The 19,336-nt window shown below is 40.0% G+C and overlaps 1 protein-coding gene across 10 annotated transcripts in view; it reads right to left on the bottom strand.

The window, feature by feature from the left end:
* Positions 1 to 19,336, bottom strand: part of VPS13D (vacuolar protein sorting 13 homolog D) — a 274,134-nt gene that overhangs the window by 211,596 nt on the left and 43,202 nt on the right. For all 10 annotated transcript variants that reach the window (XM_025285916.3, XM_025285915.3, XM_025285913.3 and 7 more), the window contains 6 exons: positions 18,664 to 18,815; positions 16,428 to 17,459; positions 13,974 to 14,064; positions 11,721 to 11,847; positions 10,065 to 10,245; positions 4,567 to 4,749 (listed from right to left, as the gene is read on the bottom strand). In XM_025285916.3, the coding sequence (XP_025141701.3) occupies positions 4,567 to 4,749; positions 10,065 to 10,245; positions 11,721 to 11,847; positions 13,974 to 14,064; positions 16,428 to 17,459; positions 18,664 to 18,815 (1,766 nt within the window). The remainder of the gene's footprint in view (positions 1 to 4,566; positions 4,750 to 10,064; positions 10,246 to 11,720; positions 11,848 to 13,973; positions 14,065 to 16,427; positions 17,460 to 18,663; positions 18,816 to 19,336) is intronic.

Here is a 19,336-nt window from a genome sequence, read left to right as displayed (position 1 = left end):
TTCCTCTCAGCATTCGAAAGGGAGATGATAGTACTATTCACCTTCATAGTTATCTTGAGTAGTAATTACATGTAACGGTGAAAGAAACCAGTTATTTTTTTGCAATTCCTTTTTGCAAGGCAAATGACTAGCTAAATGCTATCATTTAAGTATTTCAACATTAAAAACCTTCCCTCTTGCTTAGTTTATTTAAATGCCTGAGAGTATTTGTTGCTCTTTCATTTGATTCATCTCTCCATCCTCTCTGAGTTGGTTTAAATAAATCAGTGGCTTGAGGGGATTAACTCAAAGCTTTTGAAATACTTAGTAATTAAGTTTAAGTACAAACTATGGTTGAAAAAAAATGAAAGAAAAAGCATATGCAAAAAATTCAAACCTGCCCTCATTAAGACATGGACTTATGTAAAACAATTCCAAACACACAGGAGTCGTTGAACTCAAAGGCAAATGACCCCTCTGCAAGCTTTGATTCTAGGACTATTTCCTGTTCTTTAACCACTGGAATGCATACTAGACAAACCTCACATGGGCAGATGCATTAAAGAGCAAATGTAAATGCAAAGTGATTTGGGGGAGAAGAAAAGTAATTACTCACTTCACATAGGCCTAGATCGTGGAGCTTAACTGTACATGTGGAGAGGTAAGTTCCACAGATGAATTAATTGGATTAAATACTTTTAACAAGAAACACACTCCAAGCAAACCTTATGGAATTTCACAGAACAACCCACTGGCACATAACAAGATAAAGTCTTTTAGGATTGAAGGAAATAAGGTCATCAAGAAGGAAGGAAGGAAGGAGGGAGGCAGGGAAGAAGGAAATACTTTTAATGATCCTTAAGAAGGATTCCTCTACACAGGTGGAAAGTGATTCGTCAAAGTTGGGGGCAGGGGTGGGGGGTGGTGATAAGCAGGCTTTCCCAAGTAATGAAATATTTTAAAGGATTGATTTTAAAGATTTTCTTTTTTAAGCAAATGAATGGGAGTTGACTGCTGAATCCCATAAGGTTTTTCCGAATAACCAGGAGGCAAAAAAAGCATATTATACCTTGAAGAAAAAGCGATCCTTGTATGTGCTGCCACTTAAAATCAAATCCTCGAAAACGAAATACAGGGAAATTTCTTCATTAAAATGCTACAAACTATGCACTTGTTATTTGGTGTACTTAACAAAACAGAAACCCTTGTGCAAAACTTTCTTGAGATACTTTGGCAATTCTTCTTTAGAAGCTAACTTCAGAGTCAGCTCATAAGCCCATATACAGATATATCTGACACAGAAAAATAAGCCCTTTATCTTTTCAGGAGGGAGAGAGGAAAAAAATGGTATCATTGAACTTGATCACCCATTCTGGCTCTAACGGATCTCTTCCTAAAAACTTGGGCCTCAAAACAACGATTTCCCACAAACAAATATATTTCAAAGAACTAACTAAAGTCTCAGAAGACCGTTTCTGAGGAAGAATTCAGCTCTCCCTAGGGCAGTAGAGGTGGATAAGAGAGGCAAATGCCCTGAGGTCACTGTGGGGACAACAGTCATATGCCAACACCAGCTCTGATACATTTGTTCAATATCCAGTTGCATTAATTATAAGCATCGCACAGTAAAAAAAAAAAAAAAGTAAGAAATTTTAGATGCAGTTATCAATGTTTCTTTTTCTTTGAGGCTCGAGCCAGAAAACAGCAAAATGCCTATGACTCAAATATGAAAAGGGATTTTCCTCATTAACACCAAGGTTACTAGTTCTCTACTAGGCCTACTATGAAAGGTCAATGGTGATTTTGTTTTTTTTACTGTCTTAAAAAATATACATAAGTGGAGGCCTATTCCTCACTCTGGAAAATGAAGGTGAAAGTCACTCAGTTGTGTCCAACTCTTTGTGACCCCATGGACTATACAGTCCATGGAATTCTCCACACCAGAATACTGGAGAGGGTAGCCATTCCCGTCTTCAGGGGATCTTCCCAACCCAGGGATTGAACCCAGGTCTCCAGCATTGCAGGTGGATACTTTACCAGCTAAGCCACCAGGGAAGCCCCATCTGGAAAGAAGGCCTATTATTCCAACAGGAGGGGCTTCCAACAGCAAGGTGAACCAGCAAGTCCTCAACCACCAGCTGTCTGAATGTGGGGCGTGTGGATGAGCAAACCTGGTGCTGCACTTCCGTGTGCATTGCTTATCACTTCTATTCTGTGCTGGTTTCACCCTGTGCTCTGATCGCTAAATCTGGTTTGTCTCAGCAGCTGCAGTGAGATAAGATACGGACAACCTGCCCTCTAACCCACCATCCAAACACCCCTACTCTGGGCCCTGAGCCCAAAGTCATGACACTTGAACATGGTTCCCATGGTTCTCACTGTCTCATCTCCAGTCTCCTCACTCCAGTCATTCCCACTCAATGAATCAAGTATTTTCAGTTCAGGGTGTTTGGGTTAGTAGTAGTGAGTAATTGGATGAGTGAGAAGTAAAACAATGAAGAAAACTATAGAGACAGTCATTTGAAAAGAGTAACACCATTTGAGTCTACACATAAACAACAAATGCAGTCTTCCTGTTACTTTCAACTCAACTTGAGGTCCTTGGCAAAGGCCTGGCAAGACTAGTTCCCTAATCACTCTCTTCCATTTTCTTTTCTTCCTACACCTAAAGAGGCAAATAGCAGCTGCTCAAATCTGTATCTTTTCTGTGAAAAACTCTGGTGTTCTTCCACTGAAGTTATTTTAATGAACTCATTGCCACATTCTTTATAAAATTTCAAAGAACCAGAGTTATCTGGGAAAGGGATACTAAGACAGGAACAACCTTTGTCAGTTTGTTCTCCCCTACCCTACATAAACCAAATCCTAATGCTGGGAGGGGCTTCCCAGGTGGCTCAGCGGTAAAGAATCCACCTGCCAATGCAAGAGACGTGGGTTCGATTCCTGGGTCGGGACGATCTCCTGGAGAAGGAAACGGCAACCCATACCAGTACTCTTGCCTGGGAAAGCCCAAGGACAGAGAAGCCTGGTAGGCTACCGTCCAGGGGGTCACAAAGAGTTGGACATGACTTAGTGACTAAACTACCGCCACCAATGCTGGGAGGTAAAATAATACCACAGTTAAGAGCATGGAGTGCTAAAGGCAGATATACCAAAGTCTAAGTTATGACAAACCTAGACATATTAAACTAGGCATATTAAAAAGCAGAGACATTACTTTGCCTACAGAGGTCCGTATAGTCAAAGCTATGGTTTTTCCAGTAGTCATGTACAGATGTGAGAGTCGGACCATGAACAAGGCTGAATGCCGAAGAATTGATGATTTCAAATTGTGGTGCTGGAGAAGACTTTTAAGAGTCCCTTGGACCGCAAGGAGATCAAACCAGTCAATCCTAAAGGAAATCAACCCTGAATATTCTTGGAAGGACGGATGCTGAAGCTGAAGTTCCAATACTTTGGCCACCTAATGTGAAGAGCCAAATCATTGGAAAAGATCCTGATGCTGGGAAAGATTGAGGGCGGGAAGAGAAGAGGGCAACAGAGGATGAGATATTTGGATAACATCACCGACTCAATGGACATGAGTCTGAGCAAACTCCAGGAGATAGTAAAGGACGGGGAAGCCTGACATGCTGCAGTCCATGGGGTCACAAAGAGTTGGACATGACTTAGTGAATGAACACCACCAAAGCCTGAGGTCCACACTGTACTCTTCACTAGACATTTAATCTGAAAGAGATTACTTAATTTATCTAAGCCTCAATTTCTTTATAGGGAAAAATGGTGTAAATAATACCTCTCAGCTTGTTAATAAGAACAAGAGGACAAGATGAACAAATACAAAAAGAGTTTAGCATAAGTTGCTGTATACTAGGCATTCAACAAACACTGACTATTTCCATTGCTATTATTGTCAGCTGCCATGGAAACCAGCAGAATTTCATTAAAGCATACACCTAGAACCCAAGAGCATCTCCTCTTCATTCCAGCAATGTTACTCAGTCTCCTCAACTGCAAAAACGGTGGGACCACCTCCAAGGTCCCATCACTGCTAAGTCTGTGATTCACAAATGTTTCCCATTTTCATCATTTATTCTCAATGAATTCTAGCTTTTCTAAATGTAAAATGAAAAAAGCAGTCTTCATCCCAATTACCTCCAAACATGTTATAAGAAATAAGTGCTAATGCAGTTTTAAACTGTTAAGAGATACTCCATAAGATTTTATTAAAATATTTTCGAATGGCTTCAGATAAGCCTTGAGCCAAAGTCTCTTGAAAAAAAAGCTACCCAATGTAAAAAGTTGATAAATATAAATTCAGCCTGGGAGGAGAACATTATAAAGATGGTTCTGTTGATTTGTTTGCTAAAGTAAGTTATTACATACAGTTAGTAAAAGTTATAATTTATACTACCTCTATTAAGGGTTAATTGAAATGCTAATAAAATGTCAAAAAAACATATTCTTCAAGCCACGTATACTACAAAAGTACAGTGGTTAGGAATAATCTTATGGTAGCATCTGAATTTTTCGATTGGTATTCCAACGCCAGGTAAACTGAGAAGGGAATGGGTACTGACTGCTCACCTTATCTTGTAAGGTAAAGGTCCCAGGAAAACCAGCAAAGAGAAATTTGTTCTTGACCTTCAACTTTCCCAAATTTGCTACAATCAGATTATTTGATCTGGAACTTTCTGGGATAAGAAGAACAGGAGCACCAGCCTCAATATCCAGGAGAACCCGTGAACAGCGCTGTGCTTGATCTCTCACCTGAAAGAAGGAAAACTGAGTAAGACATTCAGTTCATTCCCTCATTTTACAATCAAATAACCTCAAGTTCCCAAAAGTTCCATGGATTTATAAATCTAAAACAACTAAAATCACACAGAGTATGTTCTATGAACACCAAGGGGTTAAATTAGAAAACAGTAACAAGAAGATAATGGAAAACTCCCAAGTATCTGGAAATTAAACTACACACTTCTAAATAACCCATGGGTCACAGAAGAAATCACAAGGGAAGTTAAAAAAAATACATCTTGACTTTACTGATTAAAAAAACACAGCACATCAAAATTCATGGAATGAATTTTAAAGCACTTAAAAAGGTACTTAAAGACTTCAATGACCCTGAATGGAATATAAGTCCAAAAGGGTAGGGATATATGTATATGTATAGCTGACTCATTTTGCTGTACAGTAGAAACTAACAACATAGTAAAGCAACTGCTGCTGCTGCTGCTGCTGCTAAGTCGCTTCAGTCGTGTCCGACTCTGTGCGACCCCCTAGACGGCAGCCCACCAGGCTCCCCCATCCCTGGGAATCTCCAGGCAAGAACACTGGAGTGGGTTGCCATTTCCTTCTCCAATGCATGAAAGTGAAAAGTGAAAGCGAAGTCGCTCACTCGTGTCTGACTCTTAGCGACCCCATGGACTGCAGCCCACCAGGCTCCTCCATCCATGGGATTTTCCAGGCAAGAGTACTGGAGTGGGGTGCCACTGCCTTCTCCAAGTAAAGCAACTACACTTCAATAAAAATTAACTAAAGAAAAGAAAGAAGGAAAAAAGGGGAGGGTGAAGGTACTTGAAGAAAAATGTTTAGCATTAAATGCTTATTTTATATAAAAGATCTAAAGCTTCCAGCTTAAGAAGCTAGAAAAGCAAAATAAACCTAAGTAAGGAGAAGGAAGAAAATAATAAAGAGCAGAAACTAGTTATTTAGAAAACAGATAAGAGAGAAAAATCAATTGAACATTTATAGAACAGTCTTCCCAACTACCACTTCACATTCTTTACAAGCGCACACATGCTTATTAAGAGTATGCACAGGCCTGACACAGCCCTCAATAAGTTGATTATTTAAAGAGATTAATGAACGTGATAAAACCTCTACCTATACGAATGAAGAAAAAAGGAAGAAAACAAAAATCACCACTACCGGAAGAGTCAGGGACATTGCTACAGAAAACTTAAAAATATTGAGACATGGAAACCTATGAACAAGTTCAGGCCAACAAACTGACAATTCAGATGAAGTAGACAGATTTTTTAAAAACAAACACAAACTATCTACAGCTAACATCATATTAGTTAACATCTGCAGAAGACAATGCTTTCCCTCTAAGATAAAGAATAAAGCATGGATACCCACTCTCACCATTTCTATTCAACACTGTAGCTGAACTCCTAGTCCAAACAAAGGGTATATAGTTTGGGAAGGAAAAAAGAAAACTTTCTTATTCACAGACAACATAATCATCTATGTAGAAAACCCTTAAGAATCTAAAGGAGCTAGAATAAGTAATTGAGGGCTTCCCTGATAGCTCAGTTTGTAAAGAATTTGCCTGCAATACAGGAGACTCCGGTTTGATTGCTGGGTCAGGAAGATATGCTAGAGAAGGGATAGGCTACCCACTCCAGTATTCTTGGGCTTCCCTTGTGGCTCAGCTGGTAAAGAATGTGCCTGCAACGCAGGAGACTTCGGTTCAATCCCTGGATTGGGAACATCCCCTGGAGAAGGGAACAGCTACCCACTCCAGTATTCTGGCCTGGAGAATTCCATGGACTGTATAGCATGGGGTAGCAGAGTCAGACATGACAAGCGACTTTCAATTCACTTCAGAATAAGTAAGTTTAGCAAGATTACAGGATATGAGCTCAATATCTATGTAAACAAAAGCCAATTATATCTCTTAAACTTTCAATACACAAGTGGACGTTGAATTTTTTTCATTGATACAATTTAGAATAGCATCAAAATGCTGAAATACCTAGTGATAAGTTTAACAAAAAATGTGTAAGAACAGTATACCTGAAACTACGAAACACTGCTGAGAGAAACTAAAGACCTACTTCAATAGAAGATAGACCATATTCAAGGATCCAAAGACTCAATATTGTTAAGATGTCAATTCTCCAGATATATGGATTCAAGACAGTCCCAATCAAAATGCTAGCTGACTTTATTATAGAAACAGACAAGCTGATTCTAAAATTTATAGAGGGAAAACAAAGGACCTAGAAGAGCCAATACATCTTTGAAAAAGAAGTTGGAAGACTTAGAATATCTGATTTCAAGACATACCATAAGGCAACAGCTATCAAGGCAAGGGAGATGGGGGACTTCCTTGTGGTCCAGTGGCTAAGACACTGCACTCTCAATGTAGGGGGCATGGGTTTGATCTCTGGTCAGGGAACTAGATCCCACATTCCACAACTAAAGAGTTCACGTGCTGCAACGAAGTTAGAAGAACCCACATGCTACAACTAAGACCTGGGACAGCTAAATAAATTTTTTAAAAATAAGTTTAAAAAGAAGAAAAAAAAAGACACAGGGGAAGGTATTCCCTGATGGTCAAGTGGTTAAGAATCCACCTGCCAATGCAGAGGACACAGGTTCAATCCCTGATCCAAGAAGATACTTCATACCAGAGGGCAACTAAGCTGGTAAGCCACAACTATGGAAGCCCCCACACCTAGAGCCCCTGCTCCACAAGAGAAGCCCCCGCTTGCTGCAGCCAGAGAAAGCCTGCACACAGCACAACAAAGACTCGACACAGCCGAGAAACATATAAATAGTATTTTTCTAGAAAAGACAAGGGGGTGTACAACTAAATATAAATCAAAGAAATAGAATAGAGAATAAAGAAATACACATACATATATGATCAGTGAATTCTCAACATAAGTGTCAAGGTAATTCAGTGGGAAAAGAACAGTCTGGATAGGTATTTGGGAAAAAAAAAACCTCAAGTCTCACTTAACAAAACATGCAAAAATTAACTCAAAATGGAAAAGATCTAAAATTATAACACTTCTAAAAAAGGAAAATAGGAGAGATTTATTGCCACCTGATGGTAGGCAGATTTCTTTGACAAAACAATAGCACTAACCATAAAATAAAAAAATTGAACTTCATCAAAACGAAAGACTTCTGCTTTTAAAAAAAATAGTATTAAGAAAATGGGGGAAGCGGTAGCCATAGACTAGAAAAAAATATTAGCAATAAATATATCAAAGGTCTTCTATCCAGAATATATTAAGGAAGATATAAAGGAAGAAATATTGATGTCAATTCTACACAAACTGTTCTGAAAATAGAAGAGGAACACTTCCCAATTCATCCTACAAAAGGACAGCATGGCCCAGTTACCAAAACTAAAATAGGCATTTTTCTTTTCAAGAAAAGAAAACTACAAACTAGTAACGCTCAGGAGCTTAGATACAAAAATCCCTAAAACATCACAGCAAATTAAGAAAAGTGTAAAGGCATCCAGACAATAAGGAAATGAATGAATGTGGCTGCATTCTGCTATAACAGCAAGCTGGCCAGTGGCTACCAGGAAACAGGGGTTAGGGCTGGGAGACCATTAGCAAAGGGACACAAACTTCATACCCTTTTTATAACATGCAAATGAGTTGAGCAAAAGATATGGTATACGAAGTTTTCTTTTAATCTTAAAGGGACTAGAGATTAGTCAGGAGAGTGGTTTCTTGAGGCATCAAAGAATGAGATAGGGAAGGACTACATGCGACACGTCTTAGTAATGTTTTAATTTTTATTTTGGTGGTGGTTTCATGGATGTTCCTTCTATTACCACACTTTAAAGTTTATATACATCTTACAGATATTCTTTCATATGTATCAAATACTAAACTGTTTTTTATAAGTTTCTAAAGAGATAAAAAAGGTTACATATATCCATGGAAACATGTATGGGGAAAAAAAATAAATAAAATATACCTATGGTGCTAGAAAACTAAGTTATTTTTTTCCAGATTCCCTGTCATTTGATTGTACTACTTTTATATTTTAAAAAATAAATAAATTCTCTATAATGTACACAGGAAACCACTAATACTGGCTGCTGCCAAGGACAGAAACTGGGTGGCTGAGGAAAAGTAGCCGAGAAAGAGACTTTTCTCCAAATGCTCTTTTGGGCTTTGATTCTGTACTAAAACAATATACAACTTACTAAAAAAAAATTTTATTTAAATTAAAACAAAATTTTTAAACGTTGCCGCTACAAAGAACTTAAATTACAATCTTTTACCTAATAAAACTTAAAAATAAATAGTCAATACGTTTTACAGAGAACCACATTGTAACTGCTTTCTGTGGTTCCAAGACAACACTGGAGGCTGCCTCACACTCAGAGGTGCGCTGCCAGGGCATCTTAAATCCTTCACGTAAACACATCATCGGCTGGACATTGCACACGCCACCAGCTCGAGGGGGTCTACACCTAACGTTAGGTCATGCTACATTCCTTCCAGTGATGTCACCTGGACACAGCACACACCACCAGCTTGAGGTGGTCTACACTCAATGTGAAGTCATGCTACATTCCTTCCAGTGATGTCACGTTTTTGCAAAGCTGGGTCTTAAGCACTTGCTGAGATAAAAAACAAGTACCATGAGAAAATAAATGTGGAAAAGGAAACGAGGACTGTGACGTTCAACCCAATTCCAAGTCTGAGGAGCTGTTCAGTGCCCAAGAGGCACATACATCCTACTAGGAAGCAATTACGGTGATTTAAGAATGAAATAAAAATATCATCTTTCACTTATGTTTTTACGTTTTCAAACAGCTACTAAATTGTTGGACAAACGTAATTATGAAGTTGTTTGGACTTAATTACTTTGGAAATGGAAAGACCATTAGGTGTTTCTTTTGGCCTCAGATGTGTCTTGGAAAAACTTCCAAGACAAGAAGGGAGCCATGAGCTAAGAAGTTTGAGAACTACATTTGAAAGAAACCCTCTTTTTATAACAGATACCGTCTTTGGAACCACTTTCCAGGAAAAGTATCACCACTGAAGTAACTTGTTTATCTTTTTTAGAGCAAGCCAAAGCTAAACTTTAAAAGGAAATTAAAACATGATGCAAGAAACAAGGAATATAAGCTCTCCGATTACAGTAAGACTGCTGTAGCTAATCAGCTACATGGAGGACATTAGTAAAGCTTAAGATTACTTGATTACCTTTACTTTTCTCAGTGACACTTTCCAGATTTATCCCTAGAGATTTAAAAGTTCTGCTGATGAGTCGAACTGGAGAAGTGTTTGGATCCAGGCACTACCTACCGTCTGCCCCTCGATGGCAGCTCGCTGGCGCCCTAACACGTCCTGCAGTTGAGTGAAGTGCTGGATGAAGGCCACCACCTCCGCCTGGAAGCGCTGGGTGTGCACGTACTGCACGGACGCCATCTGCAGGCTCACTCGGATGTCGTGCTCCCGCCGGAGGAGAGGGTCGGGCCGGCCATACCTAGGAGGAAAGGCAACAGTGTGACTCAGAGACAGCGGCAGGATGCAAACGAGTGTCTGAAGAAAACTCGGGTTCATTTAGGGGCTTCCCTAGGAAACAGCTTTAACTGTTAAAATGGAAACCCAGAAAAAAAAAAAGGAAATCCACAACCAGGTTTTTCTTTCTAAGCTTCCACCACATGTAGAGGATGTTAAATAAAAGTCTGGTGTGATGGCCAGGGCTATAAACACAGGGACAGGTCTGGGGCTGTGATCACCCCTGATTCCAGAACTCACTCAGAAGCCACTGTGGTTCAGACCTTTTACCTGAGCCTCTTTGTCCCTGCCTTTAAGGAAAAGTGAATATTCCTGCTCACTCTTCTAGCAAAGACTGTGACAACTTGGGGTAATAAAAACTACACTGTGAAACAACTGGTAAAGAAAATTAGGCAACAGAACCAATGTTCCTGAGGCAATCTGTCTCTGGAAGCTGAAAGAAGTCTTTTTACTTCAGTGAAATGCAGTCCAAAGAGTTTTAGCATCCACATTCACTGATAAATTAAAAAACTTCTACAAATGGTTTTAATGGGACGTGATGCCACAATAATAAGTTATTATACAGGACATAGTCACTGGGGAAAGGAATTCATATTAGTTGAGCAACTATCATTTTGCCAGGCAGAGAGTTAAGAGTTTTACATTAATTATCTCATTTATTAAAGAACCATGCCGCTGTGGTAGGTAACAATACAAATAAATCAATCTAACTTCTCAGAGGAGTATGATATACTCCCTCTGGAAATGAAAGAAAAACTTCTTAGACATCTTTAGGGACCATTTTTCTCAACTCTGGTTGAACATTAAAATCACTTTCGATAATTAAAAAAAAAAGAACACAACACTACCACAGACCAGAATACTTGGGAGCAGAGATGAATATCCATACATTCTGACAGCTCTCCAAAAGGCTGAAAAACCACCTTTTAAAATTTCTGTTTTCTGAGAAAACTATTCTTTAATAACTACATAGGCCTAAAAATGCCTTCTAAATTCTAAAACTGAATACAGATTGTATTTATACTGGAAGAAATGCCTAATGCAATTTAAAACCCATTATCTTCAACAACTTTCTCAGGCTGAAATCATCCCAGATCATTCAGAGCTAAATGGAAATTGATCTAACACAGTCTCCTCACTGTTTCAATAGAAAAATGGATGCAAGGAGATTAAGTGACTTGTTCAAGTCACACAACACATTGCTGTGAAACCAGACTATAATGATAACCACAATTATTTCAACCATACCCCCCTTATTTCTTAAAGCCTGAGTAGCCCACTTCAATGCAGATCCATTTGAATATAAATCGAGATTCCTCACAACTAGATCAAATTGATTCTACATAAGAAGCTATGTTTTTTTAAAACTTTTCCTCATTGCTTAGCCGACAAGAATTTGAAACAGGAAACCATCACGATGGAAAAGCTTGATGTTTTTACTTGAAAGTCTGGAAGATGAGGGCTTCTTCTCCACTCGTAGTGAACCGTTCTCGGTAGAACTCTCCATGTGAGGTAAGGTCACTCAGAGATAGGCTCCCAATGCTTCCCTGTAAGGCCAGGTCTCCCTCTAGGAAGATTAAAAATCAGAATGCATTCTTATGGTCTTTTTTCTGTCACACACCCTAACTCTGCCTGAAACAAAAATTGATATACACATGCCTCAGACTTTACATCATTTAATAAAACGAAATGTCAAAAGTGAATATTCATATTTTAACACACCCAGAACAATATTTTATGCACTATTTCAAACAGCCTCAATGCAGAAGTCCAAAGGGATTGAAATAATACCACAGCATCACACTTTAACACTTACAAGGGGAAAGAAATTAAGGGTAAACATAAATTAAAGGATAAAATATTTACAAATACAGATAGAAACATGCTCTCTTCTGAGATCAGACCACTAATTAGAATTAGCAAAATAGCATAAGGTCTATTTTATACTATAGATAAAAGAATAAAGGAAAAAATGTCAGAGATGTATTAATCAGGCAGTATTAAATGGGTTTTAGTGTTTTTTAACTAAAAGACGACATTAATAAAATAAGACACTGAAGACACAGATTTGAAACTACTCCAATATTACACAAGTGAAGCTCCTGGAAGGTGGGCAGAAGAAAGAGGAAATGTTAAAACATGCACCCCTGGGCTATGAACCTATATGAATCATTCTTAACATGGGGTAGATATTGAAAAGGAATGTTCTGAACTGTTGCTTATGTAAAACAAATTTTGTCATCATAATTAACAACAAAACAATGACTGAGGTGTATGTATTTGGCAGGCTAGTTCTGCTCCCAATGAAGACACATACTTATTTTTGGTTCCGAATGTCCTCTAACAAAAATACCCACCCACCCCCTCCAAAAGAAGTGAAGTCACTCAGAAAAGTGAAGTTGTGTCCAACTCTTTGCGACTCCATAGACTGTAGCCTACCAGGCTTCTCCATCCATGGGATTTTCCAGCAAGAGTACCGGAGTGGGTTGCCATTTCCTTCTCCAGGGGATCTTCCCAACCCAGGGATCGAACCTGGGTCTCCTACATTGCAGGCAGACGCTTTACCCTCTGAGCCACCAGGGAAACTTATCCTACCCAAGCTTCTCCCAATTCAAAGGACTCATCTCTTCTAGGAACCTTTTATAAATTAATTTATACCAGGAATGAAACCAATTTTAGTTCATTTCCCCAAAAGACATTCTTATTTTACAACAGAGTCAACATTTGAGCTTTGTAGTCTTCTTATTTTATCACCAGTTGCTTAAGGAAGGAGCAGTATTTTATGCTCACTTTGTAAATTCCTCCACTTTAGAGCTTAATGTAGCTCTTCACTTGTGTTCTACTGAGGATTACAGCCTATTGCATCCCATTAGGAAGAATGCCAGCTTTGCTACAATATCTCCCTGCTTAAACCATCCCCTCTCAGTAAAGTGAAAGTCGCTCAGTTGTGTCCGACTCTTGGAGACCCCATGGACTATACAGTCCATGGAATTCTCCAGGCCAGAATACTGGAGTGGGTAGCTGTTCCCTTCTCCAGGGGATATTCCTAATCCAGGGATTGAACCTAGGTCTCCTGCATTGCAGGCGCATTCTTTACCAGCTGAGCCACAAGGGAAGCCCAAGAATACTGGAGTGGGTAGCCTATCCCTTCTCTAGCATATCTTCCTGACCCGGCAATCAAACCGGGGTCTCCTGTATTGCAGGCAAATTCTTTACAAACTGAGCTATCAGGGAAGCCCACCCCCTCTTAGGGGTTCCCCCCAATTATGGCAACAGAGTGAACATATGGCCTGATTTCCCAGAGGCAGCCCCTGTTATATGCCGTTTTCCCGGTTGTAATTATTAACAATGCCCCCTTTCACGCTCCAACATGTCCAAACTTTAGACAAAGAAATTATATAGTCATCCAGAGAGCTTTTTTAAAACTCAGAGAGATCCCAGGGTCCCATCCCAACCCACACAATCAGAGTCTTGGGATGGGAAGGGAGCTGTGCCAAACAGCTGCATTTCTAGCAGATGATTCTGATCCATAAACCAGTATCTAGAAACCACCACCACCAGTCCTGGTCAGACCAGCAACCACAACCCAGCCACTGAGCCACACCTTACTTAGCACCTGTGAAGACAATTAGATTTGTGAGCAGGATGTTCAAATTCTTCCCAGATTCCCCAAGTCTGATTTCCTCCACTTACCAATCATTTCCAGGTGTGCCACTAATTTGGATACATTCGCCTTGGCAAGCTCACTGGTGGTCTTATTCAGCACGAGAGAAAGCGAATGAACCTAAGAACACAGGAGGTAAGACAAGGCGAATGTTACTTGGAGGAAAAGGTACCTTTCAGACAAATGGCATTGAGAAAGATGCTACAAGTCTCAGGAAAGCTGAAGATAAACCTTTTTGTCCGACTGATACCAAATTCAACTTTTCTTAGCCAGTCAAACCACAGTAAGAGGAGAGAGCTGATAGGAAAAGAACTTGACTGGGCAATCTAAAACCCAGGTTCTGTGGTGTCTTCCCTGTGGTCACCTCGTCTGTTTTTAAAATTTTTTTTCTTTTTTCTTTCTTCTCTCTCTTTTTTTTTTTTGTATGTTGGTTGGTTGGCTTTTTGGTTTTTTGGGGGGGATCCTTTCTTTGGGCTTCATCTATTGTTTGTCAGTAAAATGTTTTACATTATAAAACAATTTTTCCCCTTTCAGCATTTATCTCTAATATTGCACTATTCTGTAATCACTCATACAGATTCATTAAGTGTACCCTAAGAATTTGTCAAGACGAAGTGATAAATACACTTAATGTTTAATGTCTTCAGATTAATATTTAGTAGAAGCCCCTGGTGCCCAACTGGGACTTCACTTAGAAGCACAATCAAAGATTTTCTTCCCCAGAGCCAACCACCAATAGAAGAAAACCAAAATCCTGTTTTAGGAACAGCATTCTTGGAAACAAATAAATCCAGTAACATAATTCTGTCATTTTAGCTACAAAAAGGACTCTGTGTCTACGATTTATGGAGGCAGATACCCCTGAGTGCCATCACTGGGCAAGGCATTGGCTGAAGAAAAGAAAGGAGGGAAGAGGAGACGGACAGAAGCTCACATCCCAGTTCACACTCTCTGCTCCCGAGTGGCAGAGCCGGTGACATGCACCCCTTATCTTTAATGCCTACCACGACAGAGGATGACATGGTTGGATGGCATCACCGACTCAATGAACATGAGTTTGATCAAACTCTGGGAGATAGTGAAGGACAGGGAAGCCTGACGTGCTGCAGTCCATGGGATCGCAAAGAGCTGGTCATGACTTCACAATTGAACAACAACAAAGTAGGTGTTCAGCATATGTCTGATAAATGAAAAAAAAAAAAAAAAAACCAACGGAAAAGGAAAGAAAATAGCAGGAGAAAAGGAAGGAGAAAAAACATTCAAGGAAGGAAGAGAAAAAAGGAGGGAATTATTACAGATGGAGCAGTGACCATGGGGGCCACTCCAATGGCACGGGGGGTCCCCTTGCAGTGGCTTCTGGACATGGATGACAGAAGGATCTCAAGGGAATGAGTTATCATGACGGGGGAAGTGGAAAAAAAAACAAAACCTCTAGTCATTTCATCACCAAAATAATGCAAATACGCTTTGTTTGGAGGAATCCAGCTGTCAGCACCTGAGCCCACTCTCAGCATGGATCTTAGCTAGCATCACTGAAAGTGGGACGACTGGGTGTTGTAGACCTCCTGGTATAACGCAACAGGAAGCACTCAGCACCACCTATGAAGTGTCGGACCTGGATCTGATTAAGTCTTTAGAGCTAACTTCCATTTCTAAAATTAGAGGATGAGAGGAGTCAAATGTACCATAAAGAAACAGACAAATCCAGAATGTGGAACACTCTAGGAGACACTAACTCAGCTTCTATAGACAACTGCATGGGAGGAAGAAGCAGGGAAGGTACCATTCACTGAATGATCATTTCTGTCACGCACGTGAGGAGGGCCATACCTAGGTCATCTCATTGAACTTCCACAATCCAATGACACAGGCACCATTAAACAACCTCTGTTTACTGATGAAAAACTTGAGGGAGAAAGAGGTTAAATGGTTTGTCCACAGCCAAACATCTGTATGGTTACAACAAAAATGCCAGCTTTCAAATCCAGGCAGTCTGACATTTAAAACATGTGTACTCTTGCTCTCACTAAAAGCTAATAATGTTCTGAGTGAGAGGGAGATGATAATAAAAGGCACATTTAAAAATAGCTACTCTGTACTAGTTACTAGTTACATAGTAACATGGTTACTATGTGCTAGACACATTGCCAGGTGCTTCATGGAATTGCCTCATTTAGCTACCATAATCAGAGGATGGAAGATAAGGAAACAGAGGTGTAAAGAAGCTAAATAATTCCACTGAATTTTACGGCCCAAAGGAAAGACAAGAAGTTACTGAAACCATTTATTTCCCCTGCCTCCAGATGGGATTAATGCTAAAACCTTTTCTGAGATATTAACGTCTACCCTTTAGGAACAGACATCCAAAAGACCACATACCTCCTCTGTGAAGTATTGATTTTCTGGCATAAATGCACAGTGACAGCATCTAAGTAAACAAGCCCATGTTCATATTCAGAACAAGAGCCTAAGGGAACTGATACCTTGAGATCCAGTTTGGTGTTAACTGGATCCTGAAGTTCAGACTCTGCTAACGCGCTTGATTCTGACTTCACGTTTTGTAGGACGTCCTCAGGCGGCACCTTCATCGCATGGTTGTCTGCAGTGGAGCCAATTCCAAAAAAATCTAGGATCACGACCCAGGTCTGCAGCGTGATCAGCACATCCAAGCAGTTAAAATCAACATCAATGCTCCGGTTAACTCGATTGTAACTGGAAGAGAATTCTGGATGCTTCTTATCCACCAGGAATACATTGATATGGACCAAGGAATCATCAAATTTACTCTTTCCCGCAAGTATCTTGGGCTCATCTACCGTTGGAGAAGGAGGTGGGGTCAAGGGATAGTCCTTGTCTTGGACTTCCTTTTGCTTCTTCCGGGAGGCCGAGGTGGGTCTCTGATACAGCTGAAACACATTGGGAGCTTCCTCCATGTGAGAAGGGAGAGACCGAGGCATGTCTGGATACTCCACATTGGACACGGAAGGGCAGGACTGAGAGAGATACTCTTTTTGTGCTAAACTAGATGGCTTTGGGGCTCCCCGAGACACCATCAGGTTCTTATATTTGGAATCTGGATTTTTCTCCAGTAAGTCCTCCATCAGCAGAGAGCGCAGGGCAATCTGAATGGACAGAGTCTGGGGGTGGTCTTTACTGAATTCCACCTCAAAATCCTGAAATTTTAAGCTCACAAGACCCTGGGCCCCCAAGGTCAGATCTCCACTTAGCTGAACTTGAAGTTCTGATATACAAAAGTTGGCTTGAATCTGGGTAAAGGATTTGACTTCCTTCACAGACAAGGACTTTTGAGAAGAGTTAGAAAGACTGGAGTGGCTGAACAATCCATTCTCCTTCCTTTCAGCGGAAGGTTCTCCACAGGTACTGAGGGGAGGCAGAGGAGAATTAGGGCAGGGTGAGGAGGCTGCACTGACTGGAAACTTATTCAGATCTTCACTATACACCAGATTGTCCAGCGTTTGTAAAACCTGCTCATATACATGCTTTGCTAACACCACCTGCATTCAAAGAGAAAAATTCAGTTATTCCACTGCTACTGTCAAATGCATTCATATGCACTGCCCACAAATTTTGTATGACTTTACCCAAATGGTTTTTTAAAATATAATTTATAAGATATATTTTATTTCAATTTATTTATCTTTAATTGGAGAATAACTGCTTTACAATATCGCGTTGGTTTCTGCTATATATCAGCTCTCCAAGATGTTTTAAATTAGTTGACAGCAAGGATCCCCTCTTTCTTACTTTTTCGTCCTTACACCTCTGCCTCTCTCTGACCTATATCTATTGACAAGGCCGTCCCCGAGTACCTCACGGAATAACCTTCACACAATAAATGTTCAATAAGTGCTGGTAAAGGTAGGCCTGAATCTGCACAATCATTCTTTCTAACCCCACAAAACTACAGAAATTGAAAGAGAAAAACCTTAAAAGCCAAAAAGGAAAAGATCCAAGGAAAGTTCTCTCAACCAGAGACCCCTATCCAGAAAGTACTGATGTCAAAAGCTACACATGTTCTGTAACAGCACCCCTGGGTTACTGCAGAGCAGCTGCCAAACTAACGACCAGTCACTGCTCTAGATCCTGTGCAGCGTCCTAAGGTCCTGCCTATCCTTGCTGTTTTATAGTGTTTTGCTTTTTGCTCTCTGGCCTGTGAAAGCAGGAAAAATGACACTTTTGAAGGAAAAAGGATGAAAGATGTATACATACATACCACACACACACCCTGGACCATTTCATTTCAATGAGGGCAAGACTAATTCTCCCTTGAAAGATCTGTCAACAGCTCAGGTAATCAGATTGTTTTATAGGTGGGCCACATATGCCAAAAGTGTGACAAGAATTATAACACTCTGGGAAAGACAGATCCTGACTTTTTAAGCAATAATTTTCCTCATTTCTTAATGGCAACAGAATTAACGATTTGCCCTCTTCCACTCTAAATTCACCCCTCCACATGAAGAAGCTAACAAAGACTGATTCAGTGATAGAAGGACATGATAAAAGGATACCATGCTTATTAGAACAAGTTATTGACAATAATGTGCATCAACAATATCTCTTTGAATTTATATTTTCCTTCCAACATTTTATATATACAAAATATAACAAGACATAAACATAACACATGTATATAACAAATATAAAATCATTACAGGACTTCAACTGTCCTGACATAAAAATCAATAGCGTGCTTACTTGAACCGGATTAACAAATTTTCCTTCAATCTTCATGATGCTAGAAGCTCCCAGGTCATCTGGACTAAGTGAGAAAGTCAGTTCAGATTCTCTCTCTATAGGGATCTTCTCCAGTTTAAACTGAATGGTCGTGTTGTTGAGGATGTGAAAAGCTGGCATAAGAGAGAAGAAATGACCGACTAGAAACACTCAGACTCATTGCGTCATTGCTGACTAAGTGAGGGTATGTAACAAGCCCAGGAGTTGCTCTTTGACCAGGAAGGCAGGTTAGCCTGGAGCCGAGGGTCTGCGATTGAGTACAAACCTTGGCAACTATTCCAAGACCAAAACTCACAGCAAGCAAGGGTATAAGATAAATTTACACATAAAGAGCATGTTACAGCTATTTTCATAACAGGCTCCATTTGATGGTTTCAGAATATGGTGCAGTGAACATCAACCCAGGCAAGGGTCCTCAGTAAGCTTCTCTTAACCTCCCAAGCTGGCATTTTCCAAACAAAATTGCTCATCCATGCCCAGCTTTAGATTGACCCCTCTTACTGGGCCTAACTCAGAATCAAGGACAACATAGAATTCTAAGTGAACAACTTTTAACCCAAGCAGAGAAAGCAATCTTTCGGTAACTATGTAAAAACCAATCAGTGTATTAACATCTGAGAACCATAGGAGTTCT

This window comes from Bubalus bubalis, chromosome 5 (genome assembly GCF_019923935.1).
Source record: "Bubalus bubalis isolate 160015118507 breed Murrah chromosome 5, NDDB_SH_1, whole genome shotgun sequence".
NCBI classification, from domain to species: domain Eukaryota; kingdom Metazoa; phylum Chordata; class Mammalia; order Artiodactyla; family Bovidae; genus Bubalus; species Bubalus bubalis.
This window is presented reverse-complemented; position numbering and strand designations above follow the sequence as displayed.